Here is a 17546-nt window from a genome sequence, read left to right on the forward strand (position 1 = left end):
AACATGAGAAAAACTCAGGAATTTCTGCTGAACTGAACATCAATAAGGCATATTGATCTGTTGATGGTTTTATTGATTGGCAGATTAAAGAAAAATGTGTTTAATATGAGATTCTTTTTACAGAATCTGAACCAGGTGAGAGAAATCCATCAGTCAAGGGGCAGAAGAAACATCAGAGATCCAACCATCGAGCCCTGCGGGACGCCAACAGACGAACAGGTGAAACTAACAAACCGTTTTTATTCTTTGTCCGTCTTCAGCCGCCTGATAAATAAACCAGAATTTTCATGATTCCATCAACGCAGAACCAAAACACGTCCCTGGATTCTCCATCTCCACCGTCTCATTTTGACTCCTGCTTCCAAGGAATCGAACTACCGACTCCCAGACACCATCAGAGATAGTTTCTCACCACGAAGTTTCAGAGTTTCTGACAGGATGGAGCAGTTGCTGTTTATCACTGAGGTTTCATTCAACTCAAAGCTGAAATCCATTTAATCTGAGTGAGCGAGCAGAGCACAGGAAGTATTACATTTAATGATAATGAGATTTAGTGCAGTTTTCCCTCAATGCATCTGTGAGGTGCATGGGAACATGTTGGGAGCAGCCTGTGGGAATATTAAAATGTAAAAGCTGAAGTCATTAAAGGAGTTTATTAGAACAAAATCAATTCTAAATCTCCATTATTTCCACCTGGCAGCGAACTGACATCCTGAGGTCCTCAGGTTTAATGACGGCCGCCTGCTGGAGGGAAGAGCAGCGTCTTTCATTTCACATCCTTCAGCTCCGCAGGAAAACGCAGCGTCCCGTTAAAACAAAGTGTTTGTAGGGATCTAATCCACTCTGTTGTTCCTGTTGATCAGAGCTGGATGAGCTCCTGCCGCACCAACCAGTTCCTCTTACTGGATAAGATCTAAATTCAGAGACAATAAGAATAACATCCCAAAATTATTCATACCAGATTAAAGTTAATGTTTTCATTTAAAACATGTTTCTTATGATAGGAAGTAAAATTAAATCCTTGAGCTCAACAGAGTCTGGAGTTGGAGTTAAAGGATAAATCCGAAGTTTTCCAAGAACCAAGAAGCTTCATGAGGATCTGGAATCAGATGCTGAACTGCACAAAACTCCACTGCTGAAGGAAATCCATGATGAAGTAAGTTTAAAGTTCAGTGCAGAACATCTGGAAGAACATAATCTGGTCCGACGAGATCAACAGCGGCAGCATCATGCTCAGGGACTGCTTTTCCACAAACCTCATAAGAATAAATGAAGACGGTCAAAAGTCTGACCCCAAACAAACAGAACCTGTCCTGGTGGACCGGCCCGGCTCCTGGTCCAAATATCTGCAGATCAGAATCAGGCCAGGAGAATCTGATCCCCAGACAGAAGAACAAAAGGATTATTTAATAAATCCTTCTGCAGTGAACTGTGGATCAGAACACCTGCAGCTCTGATGGTTCAGGTTATGAGAAATGCTTCTGCTCAGCAAACAGCTTGAAAGAGGTGGACGTGTCATGAGGCTCCTTCCTCTGAGCTGATCCCAGATCTGAGGATTAGATGAAGAGAGGAGGCCTCACATCTCTGAGGGGGAAGTAAAGCGTTCATCACAGAGGTGATGGACGCAGGTCAGCAGGAACACGGGATTTATTTCACAGCTCCGTCCTGAAACGTTCAGATCCTCCAGGGAGGAGCTACAGCCTGTGGGGGGCGCTGCACCAAGAACCACTGAAGGAAACAACACAAAAACCAACGAAGAAGACACTGACAGCAACTTCCTTCTTCACCAGATGGAAACAAGATGGAGGCGTCAGATTTTAGCGGTTGGAGGATTTCTCTCTAGTCTTTGGCTAAAGACCAGGAGCCGTTTCTGCTGCTGGCGCTAGGCTAACACGTTAGCTTTGGTTGTATTTACCCAGAATGCCCAGCTCTGTAGTTCACTTCCTGCTTTTGGAGCGGTCTCCCAGACTGAGGGTTTTAGGCGGACCAGAGTTCACTTTTTGGTTTGCATCAGTTTGATTAAACATTCAAAGGAACCGACTGGAGTTGGATTAGAGCGGATTGAACTGGGCTGCTGTGAATTCAGACAATTTCTTTAACAGATTATTTCACACATATCTGAGCATTTAGACAAGACATATTTCTAGCACTTAGTAGTCGGAAAGAAGTTGATATTTTACGTGTTTTGGATTCCTGGAAGGCCTTCAGGATGAGATGAAGAAAGCAGCAGTGGGAGGTTTGGTTTGAGCGTTTTGTTGTCGCCGCATCTGAAACATGATGTTTGTTCATGTGAGCCGAACGTCGTCCTTCATTTCTCCACTGGCTTCTCAACCCGACTCGAGTTGGATGAACATCCATTTGATGTTAACATGATGACGGTTTAAAGGCTTAGACCAGGGGTGCCCAAACTTTTTGAGACCAAGATCTACTTTTTCTCTCACCAGCCGCCTGAGATCTACCTCATGACACAAAGCCATAAAAATAGCAAATTAAACTCTATTGACTTATTTTATATGCGAATATACATCAGTTATAGCAGAAATAATAAAGTGACAGAAAACCTAATCCAGTTTCTTCCTCAGTGACATTCTGACACTGGGAGCAGCTTCCTGGTCTCTGGTTACTGGTTTCTCAGTCAGAAGCTGGTTGCTAACCTGAAGCCAGCAGGTGTCAGTCAGTCATGGTGGATCTGAAATTTGATTTTTCTCAATATGAGAAACTACAGACTGATAGGAGGAACCAAAGAGCCCAATAAAGGTAAAGGCAAATCTTCTGAAGTCGGGATATAATTAATTTAATTTCACATAATTATCGCGGTAGAATTTGTTAAAACTTAATGAAATATATTTGTCCTATTTGATATTTGTTGTGATGTATAGTCACAAACGAACGAGGTAATCAGTCCAAGTGTGTCGTTTATTGAACGTTCAGAAACTACAGCAGGTGTGATGAGCCACAGCAAAGGTAAACAAAGGTAAAACAACCCGAACAGACGATCAACTGAAAACATCTCCTACCTTTTTACTCTCGGTCTCTTTGTCGTTTAAGCACACCCGTTGCCGTGGCAACCGCATGCGCCCCGCAAGCTGAGCAGAGATTACATTAAAAACACAACATTCAGTCCGTTACATATCAGGTTTCCAGGCTTGATATTTATTTCTCCATTATTAATAAGCCTCTCATGAACACAGCGGTGGTTGAGCAGCTAATTTAAACTCCTGCTCTGCTCGTCAGTCGGTCTGTGAGTCGCTTTTTTTATTGTTGATGGAACCGAAACGCACAGAATTGCACAACACCTTGTTGGAACAATAATTACTGAGATTATTAATTTTAACATGTTTCGTTGACTTTTTATAATTATTCTTTTTTAATGAAGCTACAAACGTTTAGGATCTTAGTGAATATTTTTGATAAGCCTGCAGAGGAGGAAGTGCTGGACTCAGCGTCCTGGTGGCGTTCAGCTTGTCACCTGCTGCCGAGATCGACTCAAAACCTTTCCGCAATCGGCCGGTCGATCGCAATCGACGTAATGAGCACCCCTGGCTTAGACAGTCCAAATCACTGGGAACCTGTTTGAGGTTTGGAGAAGGTTTTGGTCCAGGTCTCACTGACTGGATGGTTCCTCACCAGAACCACCCAGTCTTCTCATCCAGGTTGGGTTTGATGAGCACGTTCAGCGTTCTGGTTTTAAAATATTAAATTACATTTAAACTGTTTCATGAATCCAGGCTCTGCAGCGACTGTCGGACTGGGCCAAACAAATGGCTTCATTTAACACAGAGAACAGGGAAAAACCAGAGAAAACAAAATGATCATCTAACCCGGATGAACTCTGAAATCTCATCCAGAAACAGGAAGAGATCAAAGATGACACGGAAAGACCAAAGAGTTGAAAACAGACTTGAAGAAAAACTCAAACTGGATCTTTTATAAGAGGTGAGAGAGCGCCATCTGGTGGCTGTCATGAAGCCCTTCAGTGGATTTATTACTCAGCTTCTGATCAAAACGAACCAACTTCTAACATCTTCATCTCTATCATCCAACGGGTTTTACAGAAACAGCAAAATCAATTTAAACAATACTCATAAAACCAGTAAGAACCTCTGGGAGAACATTAGTAAACAACATCTAACATCCACTTTAGAGCGTAGTGTGTGTCGCTCAGATTAAATGACATCCAGCCTGTTGGTTGGAGTTTCATATCTGATAAAAATATAAAATGTTTGATCCAGTCCAGCTCTGCTTCCTGATTGGCTGAGAAACACCAGCTGATGTTTGAGAAGGAGCTGAAAACCTTCATGTCTAAAGGTCAGGAGGTCAAGAAAACAAGGAAGGTTTAGTTTTTAATCATCATGTGGATAAAAACTGTGTTTGATTCATCCAGGCTGCTGTTTATCATGGATAAAAATGTACATGTTGACGTTAATATTTATTTCTAATGTTTTTACCCAATCAGAGGCCTTTAGTCTGTCAACCTGACCTCGTTTTCCTACGTTCTTTTCAGACATTTTGCTGTTGAATATTAAATGTTTATAAAGCTGTAAATTCATAGACTCCTCGTGGTTTTGCTTTACTAACTTTGGGGAAAGTTATCAATACCTCTCATAAGTTTACAAACCATTACTGACATAATAATTGAATGTTCACTCTCCTATAAAATGTTTTAATGCTTCTTTGATCCTAGTAGAACGATTTCACACAGATTTTGAGTTAATGGGGGACACGGTTTGGAAGCTATTGAAGAAAACATTTAATATTTTAAATATTGAATATGAAATATGACTTAAATATTTTATAGAGGATAGTGTTCCTCGTTTAATAGCATGAATTACCACTTTTTTGTATTGGTTGGTCACGAGACGAGGCATTTATTTACAGGAGTGTTCGGAAATTGACGGTATCTGAACCTCCGAGCGCTTCAGGAGGCATCGGTAGAGAACAGCTGGCCGAAATTGGCGTTCATAAATCGGATCAACCTTGAGCTGAACGTCCCTTACTCCGCGGAGGCGAACATCCAGTAACCAATTTGCAAAACAACATCGCTGCGGTCGGTAATACATTGAAAACACCGGTGGTGTTCTGACTAGTTAGTCTGTGGGCTGCAAACATGGCGCCGAGCGACGTAAACGTCACACGCTGTGACGTCAGCTCCAAAGCTCTATAGGTTTAGAGCGCGAATTGACTACAAACTACATCACCCACAATGCATTCCGATTGTTACCAGCCAACATTACAGCTTCTCGCCACTAGAGAGCAGCAGAGTCGCCTCAAGCTGCTTATTGATTTTCCCAGCGAATAAAACTGAGACATCGACAAGCTAACATCAAAATGTCCGAGAAGAAACATCGATTTACAAGTAAGACTGTGAATGTGATGTGTGAGTTGGTGTCAGGGCGGCAGGTGGCGCTAGACTTCTTTTGTTATCCGTTATCTTGAAAAATAAAAATAAAAATCGGCCATGTACTATTTTTATCTGTGAAATTACAATCACATTAACATCGGCTATTTAGTCTTATTTTATGCGGTTTAGCTAATATTCACCGTGAATCCAGACCCCATCACAAATTAAGCAGATAAATGCATCTACATTTTTCTCCGTAGTGACAAAAACCGCTGATTGAGGCCCCAATAACTTTTAATAAATTAAATTAAGCGACTTCACTTAAATTAGCATCACTTCACCCGCTGGGGTCTGAACGCACTTCCTCCTGGTTCCCATCTGGAGACAAATCTGCGCTAATTCATCAGTCAGTTGGGTCTGTCTGGTCCAAACAGATCAACTGAACTCTGAGGGTTGGACCCTGCGCGGTCCGGTTTGCGCTTTTACCGGGATTTATTTTTATTTTTTATTTTGTTGCGTGGTTTCGCTTCTCTGAAACGGACCGATGTTACATCTGCAGCGCTCCTCCAGAACGCCGCTCTCCTCGGTACCGAAGGCTCCATCCGTGTAGCCGAGTGGCGAGGCGTCGTTTCGCAGTGGCCACCAGGGGGAGCTGTGTGCGCCGGCTCGTTAGAGAACGGGGTGAAAACCGTTAGACCGGTAGAAGCAGCTCTGTCCTGCTAGCTACGGTGCTAACGGGCCTAACGGTTTTCTGCCGTCCTCAACAGAAGATTTCTGAGACAATCTGTGGAGCTCGTTCGGGCTCCGTGAGGAACTGCGGGGCTTGGTAGGTCTTGGCATGTTGTGAGTTTCTGTTGAATGATGTCTGGTTCTAGTTAAACAATGATCTGTTGTGTACAGGGCCAGTCAGGGTGAATGGCCCGTTGCCTTCCGACATTTTGAGTTGTAAGCAAAGTTTACTGTGAGTATTTTGAGATGTTACACTAGGTTGATCATATTGTAAGAAGTCTGTGTGATTTTATTTCTTTTTTTATAGAATCGAGCCTGCTTCAGTTGTTTATGCACTCAGTAAAAAAAAGGAGATTTATTTGATTCCTGCTATTAAAGTAGCTGACACTGTAAGATCTTTACCCAAAATTTACTGTTCTGTCCAAATTAATTTAACAATACTCTTCTTCTATTAGAGTATTGGGGAAATAAAAAACCCCATTTATAACTTTGTGTCTGGGTTCATTTTACCAGGCTACATCCGCTTCAAACATTTATCTCTATATTGGAAGATAAATGTTTTAAAACCACGTGTCATGTTATGTTGCAGTTGATGGTCAAATATTTTCTCATAACAACCAAACCAGTATTTTTGCTTTATGTGTGGAAATTTTTCCCCAGACATGTTTGCTAATAATCAATGAAAATATCACATTTAAAAACGGTAATTTTTGCTTGTACGTGCATATTTTTTGTTATGGACGAAATAGCACTGATCTTTTGTACTCTCCTGATAACATTTATAGGAATTAGACTAAATTTCTTGACTGCGCGGACTCGTGATGATCGTCACAGCGTGTTTGAACGGGGAAGAAGTAGATCCGAACACCGGGCTCCTTACAGGCTGATGCAAGCTGATTGAGGGAGCTGTCAGCTTAACGCTATGATAGAAAAACGGAAAATAACCGGATATTTTCCTGATATGTCGTCAAGCTCAATAGTTTTTTTAAATTATGGAACACGCCAAGTGTCAATTTTCTCATTTTGATGGGGAATATTAGCAACGATTAGCCAGATTTACCAAGCTAGCCCTCATAAATGCTCACATACGGAAGGAGGAAATATAGAGATGTCAGAGCTTTAAATCTGTTTTATTTTTCTGTTTAAAGACTGACTGATCCATTTGTTTAATTTCTTATATCATCAGATTATTTCACATAACATTTTATATTATAAATGAAATATTCCACCAGTGGAACTAGTTTTAATCAATATTAAGGAATTATTTATAAGTAATTAATTAAAATGAATTTTAAACACAGAAATACTCCAATTATGGGACGGCTGAACAATATTACAATATCGTGAAATAAGCATCTTATTTTAGTCTGTATCAATACTTATTTATTAGTGTTTCTGTTTTAAATATTTGGAATACTTTCCTATTTTATCCATAGTTTTCATGCCACAGTGTTTTTTAAATTATTATTATTCTTTTATTTCTAAGGAATGTATTATATATATATATATATATATATATATATATATATATATATATATATATGAGGCTCGGGCATCTGGTCAGGATGCCTCCTGGACGCCTCCCTGGTGAGGTGTTCACGTCCCACCGGGAGGAGGGGAGACCCAGGACACGCTGGAGGGACGATGTCTCTCAGCTGGCCTGGGAACGCCTTGGGATTCCTGGAGGAGCTGGAAGAAGTGGCTGGGGAGGGAAGTCTGGGCCTCCCTTCTGAAGCTGCTGCCCCCGCGACCCGACCCCGGATAAGCGGCAGAAAATGGATGGATGGAATGTATTCAGCCATAAAGTTTGTTTTTATTCAAACTTCAGCAGTTTTCTAGTTGTTCTGCTGAGGCAGTGACATCAATTATTTGTGACATCACACAAATTGATGTCACAAAGAGAATTGATGTCACTCTTGTGGAGCAAAAGAGACATCACAAAGCTGCACGGTCACAACCATCGCAGAAGTCCTCAAGGGAAACATTGAGCAGTTTTTTTGGATTTTTCTACATAAAAAGATCAACAATGAGTCAAAGTCCGCCGTCGTCTTCTGGTTACCAGAATGAGACACAACAGACTTCTGCTAGAAAGACACAGAAGTTCCAAGACATCTTGAAATCAGTCAGCCAGATGTCTATTGAAAGACAGACTCTGGTCAACGCAAATGAGGAGCTTAAAACTCAGCTTGCGAACACAGAACAAGCTGCACTTGAAAAAGATGAGCTGCTTCTGGCAAAAGACAGGCTTCTTCTGGAGAAAGAAGAAGAATTGAAAAAACTGTTTGACGTAATCAGAACGTTAAAGGAGGACAACACCATCCTCGAACAAAGAAACCAGGCCCTGGAGCAGGAGAACGCTGCCCTGAAGCTGCAAAGCACCGCCCTGGAGCACAAAAACAGCAGGCTAGTGGAGAAAACCATCAGCTTGGAACAGGATAAAGCCACATTGGATCAGAAAAGCACTGAATTGGAGCAAGAAAACAGCACCCTGGACCAGAGAACCACAGCCTTGGAGCTGAGAAACATCGATGTAGAGCTGAGATGCATCACGTTGGAGCAGAATAGAAACAGACTGCAACGGAGAAACATCACCCTGGACAGGAACCACACCGCCTTGGAGCAGATGTACATCAATATGGAAGAGAATTGTAACACCCTGCAGGAGCAAAACGTCGCCCTGAATATAACTTCCCAAGTCCTGCTGCAGACAAGCAGGAACTTTGAGCAGCAAAACCACGACCTGCGGCTTGAAGTGGATCAGTTGAACCAAACGGAAGAACAGCAGAACCAAAGGGTGGAACAGCTGCACCAAACAGTGGAAGAGCTGAACCAAAGGGTGGAACAACTGCACCAAATGCTGAGGGACGAAGAGGAGCAGCAGAACCAGCAGCTATCAGAAGAGGACACCGACACGTCAAAAGAGGACACCGACACGTCAAAAGAGGACACCGACCCATCAGAAGAGGACACCGACAGGTCAGAAGAGGACACCGACAGGTCAGAAGAGGACACCGACCCGTCAGAAGAGGACCCATCAGAAGAGGACACCGACACGTCAGAAGAGGACACGTCAGAAGAGGACCCATCAGAAGAGGACACGTCAGAAGAGGACACCGACACGTCAGAAGAGGATACCGACAAAGACAGCCAGTCGGTTTCAGACCAGCCACAGGAGCAGCCATCTATAGTAAGACGTGTGGTCAGAGGCTTCACCAGTGCACTTCTGAAAATATATCAATCATTCAATCTCAGGCACTGGATTGAATCCTGGTACTTCTAACTACAGAAGTGTCATGAGGGCTCCAAGCTTCTTGATTGTCAATGAAAGAAAAACTTGAGGACAACAGGACTGCAATGTCAGGAGAGCTTGAGGATCGCAGGACTGTGGTGCTATTGGAACTTAGTTGTGTTTCCTGTCGGTCTCCCGGCTGACCTCCAGGGCTTCGTTGTGTGTCCCGTCGGTCTCCCGGCTGACCTCCAGGGCTTCGTTGTGTGTCCCGTCGGTCTCCCGGCTGACCTCCAGGGCTTTGTTGTGTGTCCCGTCGGTCTCCCGGCTGACCTCCAGGGCTTCGTTGTGTGTCCCGTCGGTCTCCCGGCTGACCTCCAGGGCTTCGTTGTGTTTCCTGTCGGTCTCCCGGCTGACCTCCAGGGCTTCGTTGTGTGTCCCGTCGGTCTCCCGGCTGACCTCCAGGGCTTCGTTGTGTGTCCCGTCGGTCTCCCGGCTGACCTCCAGGGCTTCGTTGTGTGTCCCGTCGGTCTCCCGGCTGACCTCCAGGGCTTCGTTGTGTGTCCCGTCGGTCTCCCGGCTGACCTCCAGGGCTTCGTTGTGTGTCCCGTCGGTCTCCCGGCTGACCTCCAGGGCTTCGTTCTGTTTCCCGTCGGTCTCCCGGCTGACCTCCAGGGCTTCATAGCAAGTCCTGCTGGTCTCCGGGCTGACCTCCAGGGTTTCATAGCAAGTCCTGCCGGTCTCCGGGCTGACCTCCAGGGCTTCGTTGTGTGTCCCGTCGGTCTCCCGGCTGACCTCCAGGGCTTCGTTGTGTGTCCCGTCGGTCTCCCGGCTGACCTCCAGGGCTTCGTTCTGTTTCCCGTCGGTCTCCCGGCTGACCTCCAGGGCTTCATAGCAAGTCCTGCTGGTCTCCGGGCTGACCTCCAGGGTTTCATAGCAAGTCCTGCCGGTCTCCGGGCTGACCTCCAGGGTTTCATAGCAAGTCCTGCCGGTCTCCGGGCTGACCTCCAGGGTTTCATAGCAAGTCCTGCCGGTCTCCGGGCTGACCTCCAGGGTTTCATAGCAAGTCCTGCTGGTCTCCGGGCTGACCTCCAGGGTTTCATAGCAAGTCCTGCCGGTCTGCGGGCTGACCTCCAGGGTTTCATAGCAAGTCCTGCCGGTCTCCGGGCTGACCTCCAGGGTTTCATAGCAAGTCCTGCCGGTCTGCGGGCTGACCTCCAGGGTTTCATAGCAAGTCCTGCCGGTCTGCGGGCTGACCTCCAGGGTTTCATAGCAAGTCCTGCTGGTTTCCGGACTGACCTCCAGGGTTTCATAGCAAGTCCTGCTGGTCTCCCCGCTGACCTCCAGGGCTTCGTTGTGTGTCCTGTCGGTCTCCCGGCTGACCTCCAGGGCTTCATTGTGTGACCTGTCGGTCTCCCAGGCGTCCTCCAGGGCTTCGTTGTGTGTCTTGTCGGGCTCCCGGCCGACCTCCAGGGCTTCGTTGTGTGTCTTGTCGGTCTTCCGGCTGACCTGCAGGGTTTCGTTGTGTTTTCTGTCGGTCTCCCGGCCGACCTCCAGGGCTTCGTTTTGTGTCTTGTCGGTCTCCCGGCCGACCTCCAGGGCTTCGTTTTGTGTCTTGTCGGTCTCCCGGCCGACCCACAGGGCTTCGTTGTGTGTCCTGTCGGTCTCCTGGCCGACCTCCAGGGCTCCTTGGCGAGTCCCGTTGGTCTCCCGGCTGACCTCCAGGGTTTCGTTGTGTTTCCTGTCGGTCTCCTGGCCGACCTCCAGGGCTCCTTGGCGAGTCCCGTTGGTCTCCCGGCTGACCTCCAGGGCTTCGTTGTGTGTCTTGTCGGGCTCCCGGCTGACCTCCAGGGTTTCGTTGTGTTTCCTGTCGGTCTCCCGACTGACTTCCAGGGCTTCGTTGTGTGTCCTGTCGGTCTCCTGGCCGACCTCCAGGGCTTCGTTGTGTGTCTTGTCGTGCTCCCGACTGACCTCCAGGACTTCGTTGTGTGTCCTGTCGGTCTCCTGGCCGACCTCCAGGGCTTCGTTGTGTGTCTTGTCGGTCTCCTGGCCGACCTCCAGGGCTTCGTTGTGTGTCCTGCCGGTCTCCTGACTGACCTCCAGGGTTTCGATGTGTTTCCTGTCGGTCTCCTGGCCGACCTCCAGGGCTCCTTGGCGAGTCCCGTTGGTCTCCCGGCTGACCTCCAGGGTTTTGTTTTGTGACCCGTCAGCCTCCGGAGCCTCGTCGTGGGTCCCATCGGCCTCACGGTTCCTGCTCTGCCACAGGCAGGTACTTGCTCCACTACTTGTGTCGCAGGCCCCATCGACCTCCCAGCCAGGCTCAGGAGGTCGACTGGGAGGTCGACAGGACCTGCGACAAGGCTCAAGAGGTCAGTCAGGATGGGACACATCCCCAGCGTCCCCATGGTTCCCACTCTGCTGCCAATGTCCACCAAGGCTGCTGTTCACCAGCATCGTCCTCAGATTCTTTGTGTTCCTTAGTTGTTTCCATTTAATTCTGCCTTGTTTTCCACTTCTGTTCTTCATTGGTGATTCTAGTTATATTTACTTCTTGTGTCTAGTTATTTTCCTTTGTCACAGTTAAATTAGATCCCTTTAGTCTCCTTAGTCCTTTGTGTTTGTATTTTGGTTGTTTTCCCTTGTGTAATCTTCCCCCCTTTCTTTTGCCACTTTCTCTATCCCTTCAGTCTGCTTCCACTGCCTCTACTCACACCTGCTCACCCACCCACGTCCCGCACAGTATGGAGGACCAGAACTGACATCGTAATAATAAATGAAAGAATACATATATAAATTAAATAATATATTTTGATAAGAATTAAAAGCAGATAAATATATATCCAACATATATCAATAAAAGAATAAATACAAAAATAAAAGTAGAAATATATCCTATATAATAAAATAATCTATATATAAATTAAATAATATATTTTGATTAGAAATTAAAGCAAATAATAAATATATATCCAACATATATGAATATAAAGAATCAATATAAAAATAAAAGTAGAAATATATGAATAAATACAAAAATAAAAGTAGAAATGTATAAATAAAAGAATATATATTTTGATAAGAAATAAAAGCATAAATATATACTTTGATTTTTTTACTTCTCCCCTTTCTGCTCGCTGTTTTTCCCTTTGCTGTATTTATTGCTGTATTATGTGCCGTTTTATTTGCTCGCTGCATCTCTGCTGCATCGTTATGTTAACGAGGTGGGCTGCCTTCTATGTCCAGCTCTATGGACCTTGAAGTGGTTCCAGTTTCTCCCGATGGCCAACCTGTTGAAACTGGCAGATTTTAAATACCTTGGGTCGTTCCTGGACGTCAGCTCAACTTTGCTGAAAACATTTTGTAGAACTGATCTCAGAGACTCTACCTTTTAAGAAGACTTGGTGATCTAGGGGTGACCCAACTGGACTCTAGTTATGTATGCTATGTCCTATGTGGTGAATTTGGAAAAAAAGATGATTTTATTTATCACTACAGAAGGGTTCAGTGAATATGAATCTGATGGGTTCGGTACCTGAAACAAGGTTAAGAACCGCTGGACTAAAGGCCATCAGTTGAACAACCATGTCTATTATAATAACAGTTGCAAGCCAGTTAAACTGAGTGAGATTTGTAGATTCTGCCATCTGAACTTTCAGCATATTGTCCACAGAGCATTTGGACTGTGAAAAGAAAACTATTTTGTTGAAACTTTGGTTTGTGACCAGCATATTTTAATACTAACTGGGGACTCGAGGTGAAATGGGCAGAATGAAACATGTTGATGTTAATCAGATGAAGCAGGAAGTTCAGCACTTGTTTTATCATTTTCTCTGTTCTGTACAGAACAACTTGTAACCTGCTGACCTGTAACAATTTGTGAATGCCAGGCAGAGATCTGGGAAACGAACCACGACGTAGCAAGGTGGATGATTCTGTTTTCCCAGAAGCAGGAGGTTTGCTTTGTCAGCCTGCTTCATGCTGTCAGACGGGTTCTGCTTGAACGAAGTGATTCAGTTCAGCAGCTGTTGGTGTGCAGAGCGGCTGCGTTTCATTAAAAGTATAAATGTGGGCTGTGTGCCGGGTGTTCTGGTTCTGCAGCGTTCATGAATCCGGCGGCTCATTAACAGGATGTTTACCTGTTCGCTGAACGTGCAGCGGAACGGCGAGGCGTCACTTTCCACAATGGAAACGGAGACATTAGCGCTGCTGAAGACATTTTGTTTTAATCAGTGGCTCTGCTGATGCTTCAAACACTGAGAGAATCCAACCGGATGTTTCTGCAGGAGTAACGGCTCTGTCAAAGTAACGACGATAAATAATCATAAAGCCTTCAGCTGCTGCTGTCGGCAAACCTTTAGAGTAGATCTGCTGTTTGTCAGGAATCAGGTTGGATCCAGTCTGGAGAGCCTCTTCATCACCAGCATCTTCATCATCTGCTCTGTCAAACTCCAACTTTACCCAAAGTTCACGTTATTGTGTAGATGGATGAATTATTATTATTATTATTACAGTAAATGCTGTTTGAAACGTCACGTTTGTCCATTTTATAAACTAATTCTTTAACTGGCTTCACTTTCAAAATGCTTCTGGGTCTGCAGAGATAAATGTTCACACCATTCAGTGGATTTTATGTTTTATTTGTGGCTCATTTCTCATGTGAAGAATAAACAGATTTTGTTGTCAGTGAATCTGAATCAGTTCAAACTGATGAAGTCCAGATTCATCATCATTACGTCTTTTTTTTGGGCCTGTTTTCATATTTTTACTGTTTTTAGTTTCATCATCATTTTCTCTTTTGCAGTTTTAGTTTTGTGTTTCTAGATTATTGAGATGGTTGGATAAAATGTTTTAGATTAATTTAGTCATTAACTTCATGTAGTTTAACTACCAACTCTGGTTATTTGCTCAGTAATAATAATAAAATAAATTACTGCATTTATTAATAATTATTATTATTCACAGCCAATCATAGCAAAGCGTTTATTATAAAATTAAAAAATCTTGGTTCATTTTTGACCGGAGCATTAATTCCTGATCATTCAGCTAAAAAACTGAGTTTAAACATTTTGTAAAGCAGCCAGTCAGGAGAAGACTGATGAAGATGATGATGAAGATGATGGTGATGATGGTGGTGATGATGATGGTGGTGAAGATGATGGTGATTGTGGTGATGATGAAGAAGTAGAACGATTTCACACAGTTTTTGAGTTAATAGGTCACATGACCTAGAAGCTATTGAAGAAAAATACTAAAGAAATGGCTAAATATATATATATATATATATATATATATATATAAGTGTTCAAATGTAATAAAGATGCGTGCCTCATTTACACTGCAAAAAGTCCCTTTTCAAAAACAAGAAAAAAAAGTACAAAAGGTATAATTTTCTTAAAATAAGAAAAATTAAATGCCAACAGAACAAGAAAATTTATCTTGTCAAGATTTTCTAAAACAAGAAAAAATATCTAACCAAGATAAACCTACAAATATGTTAAAATTAGTGTATTTTTACTTAAAACAAGCCAATTTTACTTATACATGTGAGATATATTATCTTATTTTAAGAAAAATTATCTCAAGTAAAGAAAATGTTACTTGACACTGAATTTCTTGAAATCAGCGTAAAATTTCCTTATTTTAAGAAAAATGTTCTATGTATTAAGAAAATAAATCTCATATATTCTATTTGTATTAGTAAAATTGGCTTGTTTTAAGTACTAATACACTAATTTTAAGATATTTGGAAAATCTTGACAAGATAAAATTTCTTGTTCTGTTGGCAGATAATTTTTCTTATTTTAAGAAAATTATACCCTATTTTTGTACTTTTTTTTCTTGTTTTTGAAAGGGGACTTTTTGCAGTGATATACCTAAAACGAGTTTATTTTTATTGTTGCATAGGATTAAAATATATATTTTGTCATAGCTTTACTCAAGGTTCTTATGCTAAGACAAAAATCCAAAAATTGATCCTGTGAATACTGGAACAAGAGATGTTATTGGCTTGCTGAAATGAAGTTCAATTACTTGACATCTTTATTACGTTTAAGTTTCACATAAACACAATAAAACATGACTACTGGTCAGAATAAAGTCTGGATGGGCATCTGATTCTGAAACAATCCTGTAAAATGACAGAACAATGACGATCTGACACATCTGCCGCACTCATAAGATGCCCTAAGAGTCAAGCAACCAAATTGTCCAAAGCAAAAAAAAATCTTGGGATTAGATGTTAACAATAGGAGCTTCCTCCACAATGAACTTCTTCCAATAAGCCATAGCCTTTTATATGTGGAAGTCTTGCCTCAGTTACGGACGCTGTTCTCAAGACGTCTGTCAGCAGCACAGAGAGGAGTGGCCCCACACACGGATGCTGAAAAGTGTAGTAGCTGTGATGTCCTCCTTTCAGAAGATCAGGGCAGGCATGGTTCCAATGGCCAGTAGAAAGTTGGTTTCACGATCACAGCAGAGCTGGAAAGTGGTCTTGTTTTAAGTTGTTGGGTCATCTGCTAATTGGAGCACAGACAGAAAAACAATCACAAAACAAACCACGTTTCAGGGACTAATCAGTGTAATGATGAATCAGTATCATACATTTCTTACCTAAAGAATGTGAAGGACGTCGTCACTTGCAATTCCCAAAGTTTCTTGTAGATGGTGCAATACGTGATTGGAGATGTGTCTGGCATAGGCTTCACCATGGCAACAGTTTGGTTTACTTGAAAAATAAAACAAGTCTTATTTTAGTTCATGTGCTCAATTACAATATTACATGAATTCAAGATGGCAAGAAAGTCATTTTAATTAAATCAAACTAGGACTACTTAAATTCACCAATCAAAAATAGTGTTTAAAATATCCTGGTAACAGTGTGGAATATCTAACCTTGGCTTTTAGACTCATTGCATTTAAGTTTTTAAATTACAGCACATCAAACACCCTCAGTTAGTGAAATACTAGGCGGAATTGCCCTTTAACCATTTCCCGAATCAGAAGCTAAATGAGAAGCCACCTTAGCTATGTTAAAAAACGGAAGCTACCAAGAACTCGTATCGATATTATTTTTAAGCCACATCTATTGTGGTTAATGACTGTTCAAAGCTCATATTCACAAGAGCGGCTCTTTAACCGCGGATGAAAATTGGCATATCACGACATGCTAACTAGCTTCAGTTAGCTTATCTTAGAAAGACAGACAACTTTAAACTTAGCTCCGAGTACAGCAGCTGTAGGGTCTATACACGTAAAAAAGTCCTCCATCTTCATTCATGTCCAACCGAGATTAGAGAATTTGCCAAAAGAAAATCTTATAAAAGTACAGTAGATAAAAGCTTAGTTAGGCTGTTACAACTGAATCAACCGTTAATCAGGGCAGTTAAATGATCTCTGGCGTTGCCGTTAGTGATGTGCGGATTGATACTGAAATATCGATTCTTCCGATACCAGAACTTAATTCTTTAAAATCTATTGTCAGATCCAAGGATCAATTCTTTCAACACTTTAGTAATTTGAGATAATGTAGATTAACAAGAGCACGTTAGAAAGTAACTAAATTATTGAGATCTTGCCTAAATGAAACGTTGTTAATGGGAACTACTTTTTCTTCCGCCTGGTAAGTATGTAATGTGTAAGGACGTAATGCCCATGCGCAGCGTGCTGCTGACGCTCACTCACTCAGAAATGAACATGTTGACAGATTATAAAAAAAGTGACATGGAGCTATTTCAGCTGTCTTTTTATAGTAGTTTTAATAATTAAACATGGATGTGTTTAGTAGGGTTATTACTTTACTAATTTTCTTTTTTTAGTTTGCAAATCCATTTTCACATGTTTTGTATATTTCTGCTGAATTAAAATAGCTTATAGTAAACGAGATTGTTGTCTCAATGTACTTCTGAGTTTAAAATGAGCGCATCAGAGTAAATTGTGTTATTTTTATGAAGCCAAGATGTGGATTACATTTATTTTTTATTTAAGAAACAAATGAACTGTCTTTGCACAAAGTATGGGATCTGTATTGCCAATACCACCTTAAATTTTACTGGGTATTGGATCGGAAAGAAAATCTGTTGTATCGATCATTAATACTATCTCACTGACATTTTGGGCGCTTTCCCATTTGGATTGTATGATGTCATAAAAGGGGTTACAAACATGATGAATAAAATGTTGTTCAAACTAATATTAGTAACTTATAAAGTAAGAATTTGAAATATAAACCAAAAGTTAAAATATTTATCATGA

General features: G+C 42.4%; 1 protein-coding gene and 1 long non-coding RNA gene across 2 annotated transcripts; one reads left to right on the forward strand and one right to left on the reverse strand.

The window, feature by feature from the left end:
• Positions 1–7618: 7618 nt before the first annotated feature.
• LOC145551559 (uncharacterized) lies at positions 7619–9371 on the forward strand. The gene is made up of 2 exons (XM_081606701.1): positions 7619–8983; positions 9068–9371. Exons 1-2 carry the CDS (start codon positions 8097–8099, stop codon positions 9348–9350), a joined length of 1170 nt encoding a protein of 389 aa, XP_081462827.1. The 5' UTR covers positions 7619–8096; the 3' UTR covers positions 9351–9371.
• Positions 9372–15312: 5941 nt separating this feature from the next.
• On the reverse strand, positions 15313–17131 carry LOC145551604 (uncharacterized). The gene is made up of 2 exons (XR_014087473.1): positions 15906–17131; positions 15313–15811 (listed from the first exon to the last, which is right to left on the reverse strand). It is a non-coding gene; the product is annotated as an uncharacterized LOC145551604 (long non-coding RNA).
• Positions 17132–17546: the final 415 nt, after the last annotated feature.

Source organism: Poecilia reticulata, chromosome 5 (genome assembly GCF_904066995.2).
Source record: "Poecilia reticulata chromosome 5, P_reticulata-male-v2, whole genome shotgun sequence".
NCBI classification, from domain to species: Eukaryota; Metazoa; Chordata; class Actinopteri; order Cyprinodontiformes; family Poeciliidae; genus Poecilia; species Poecilia reticulata.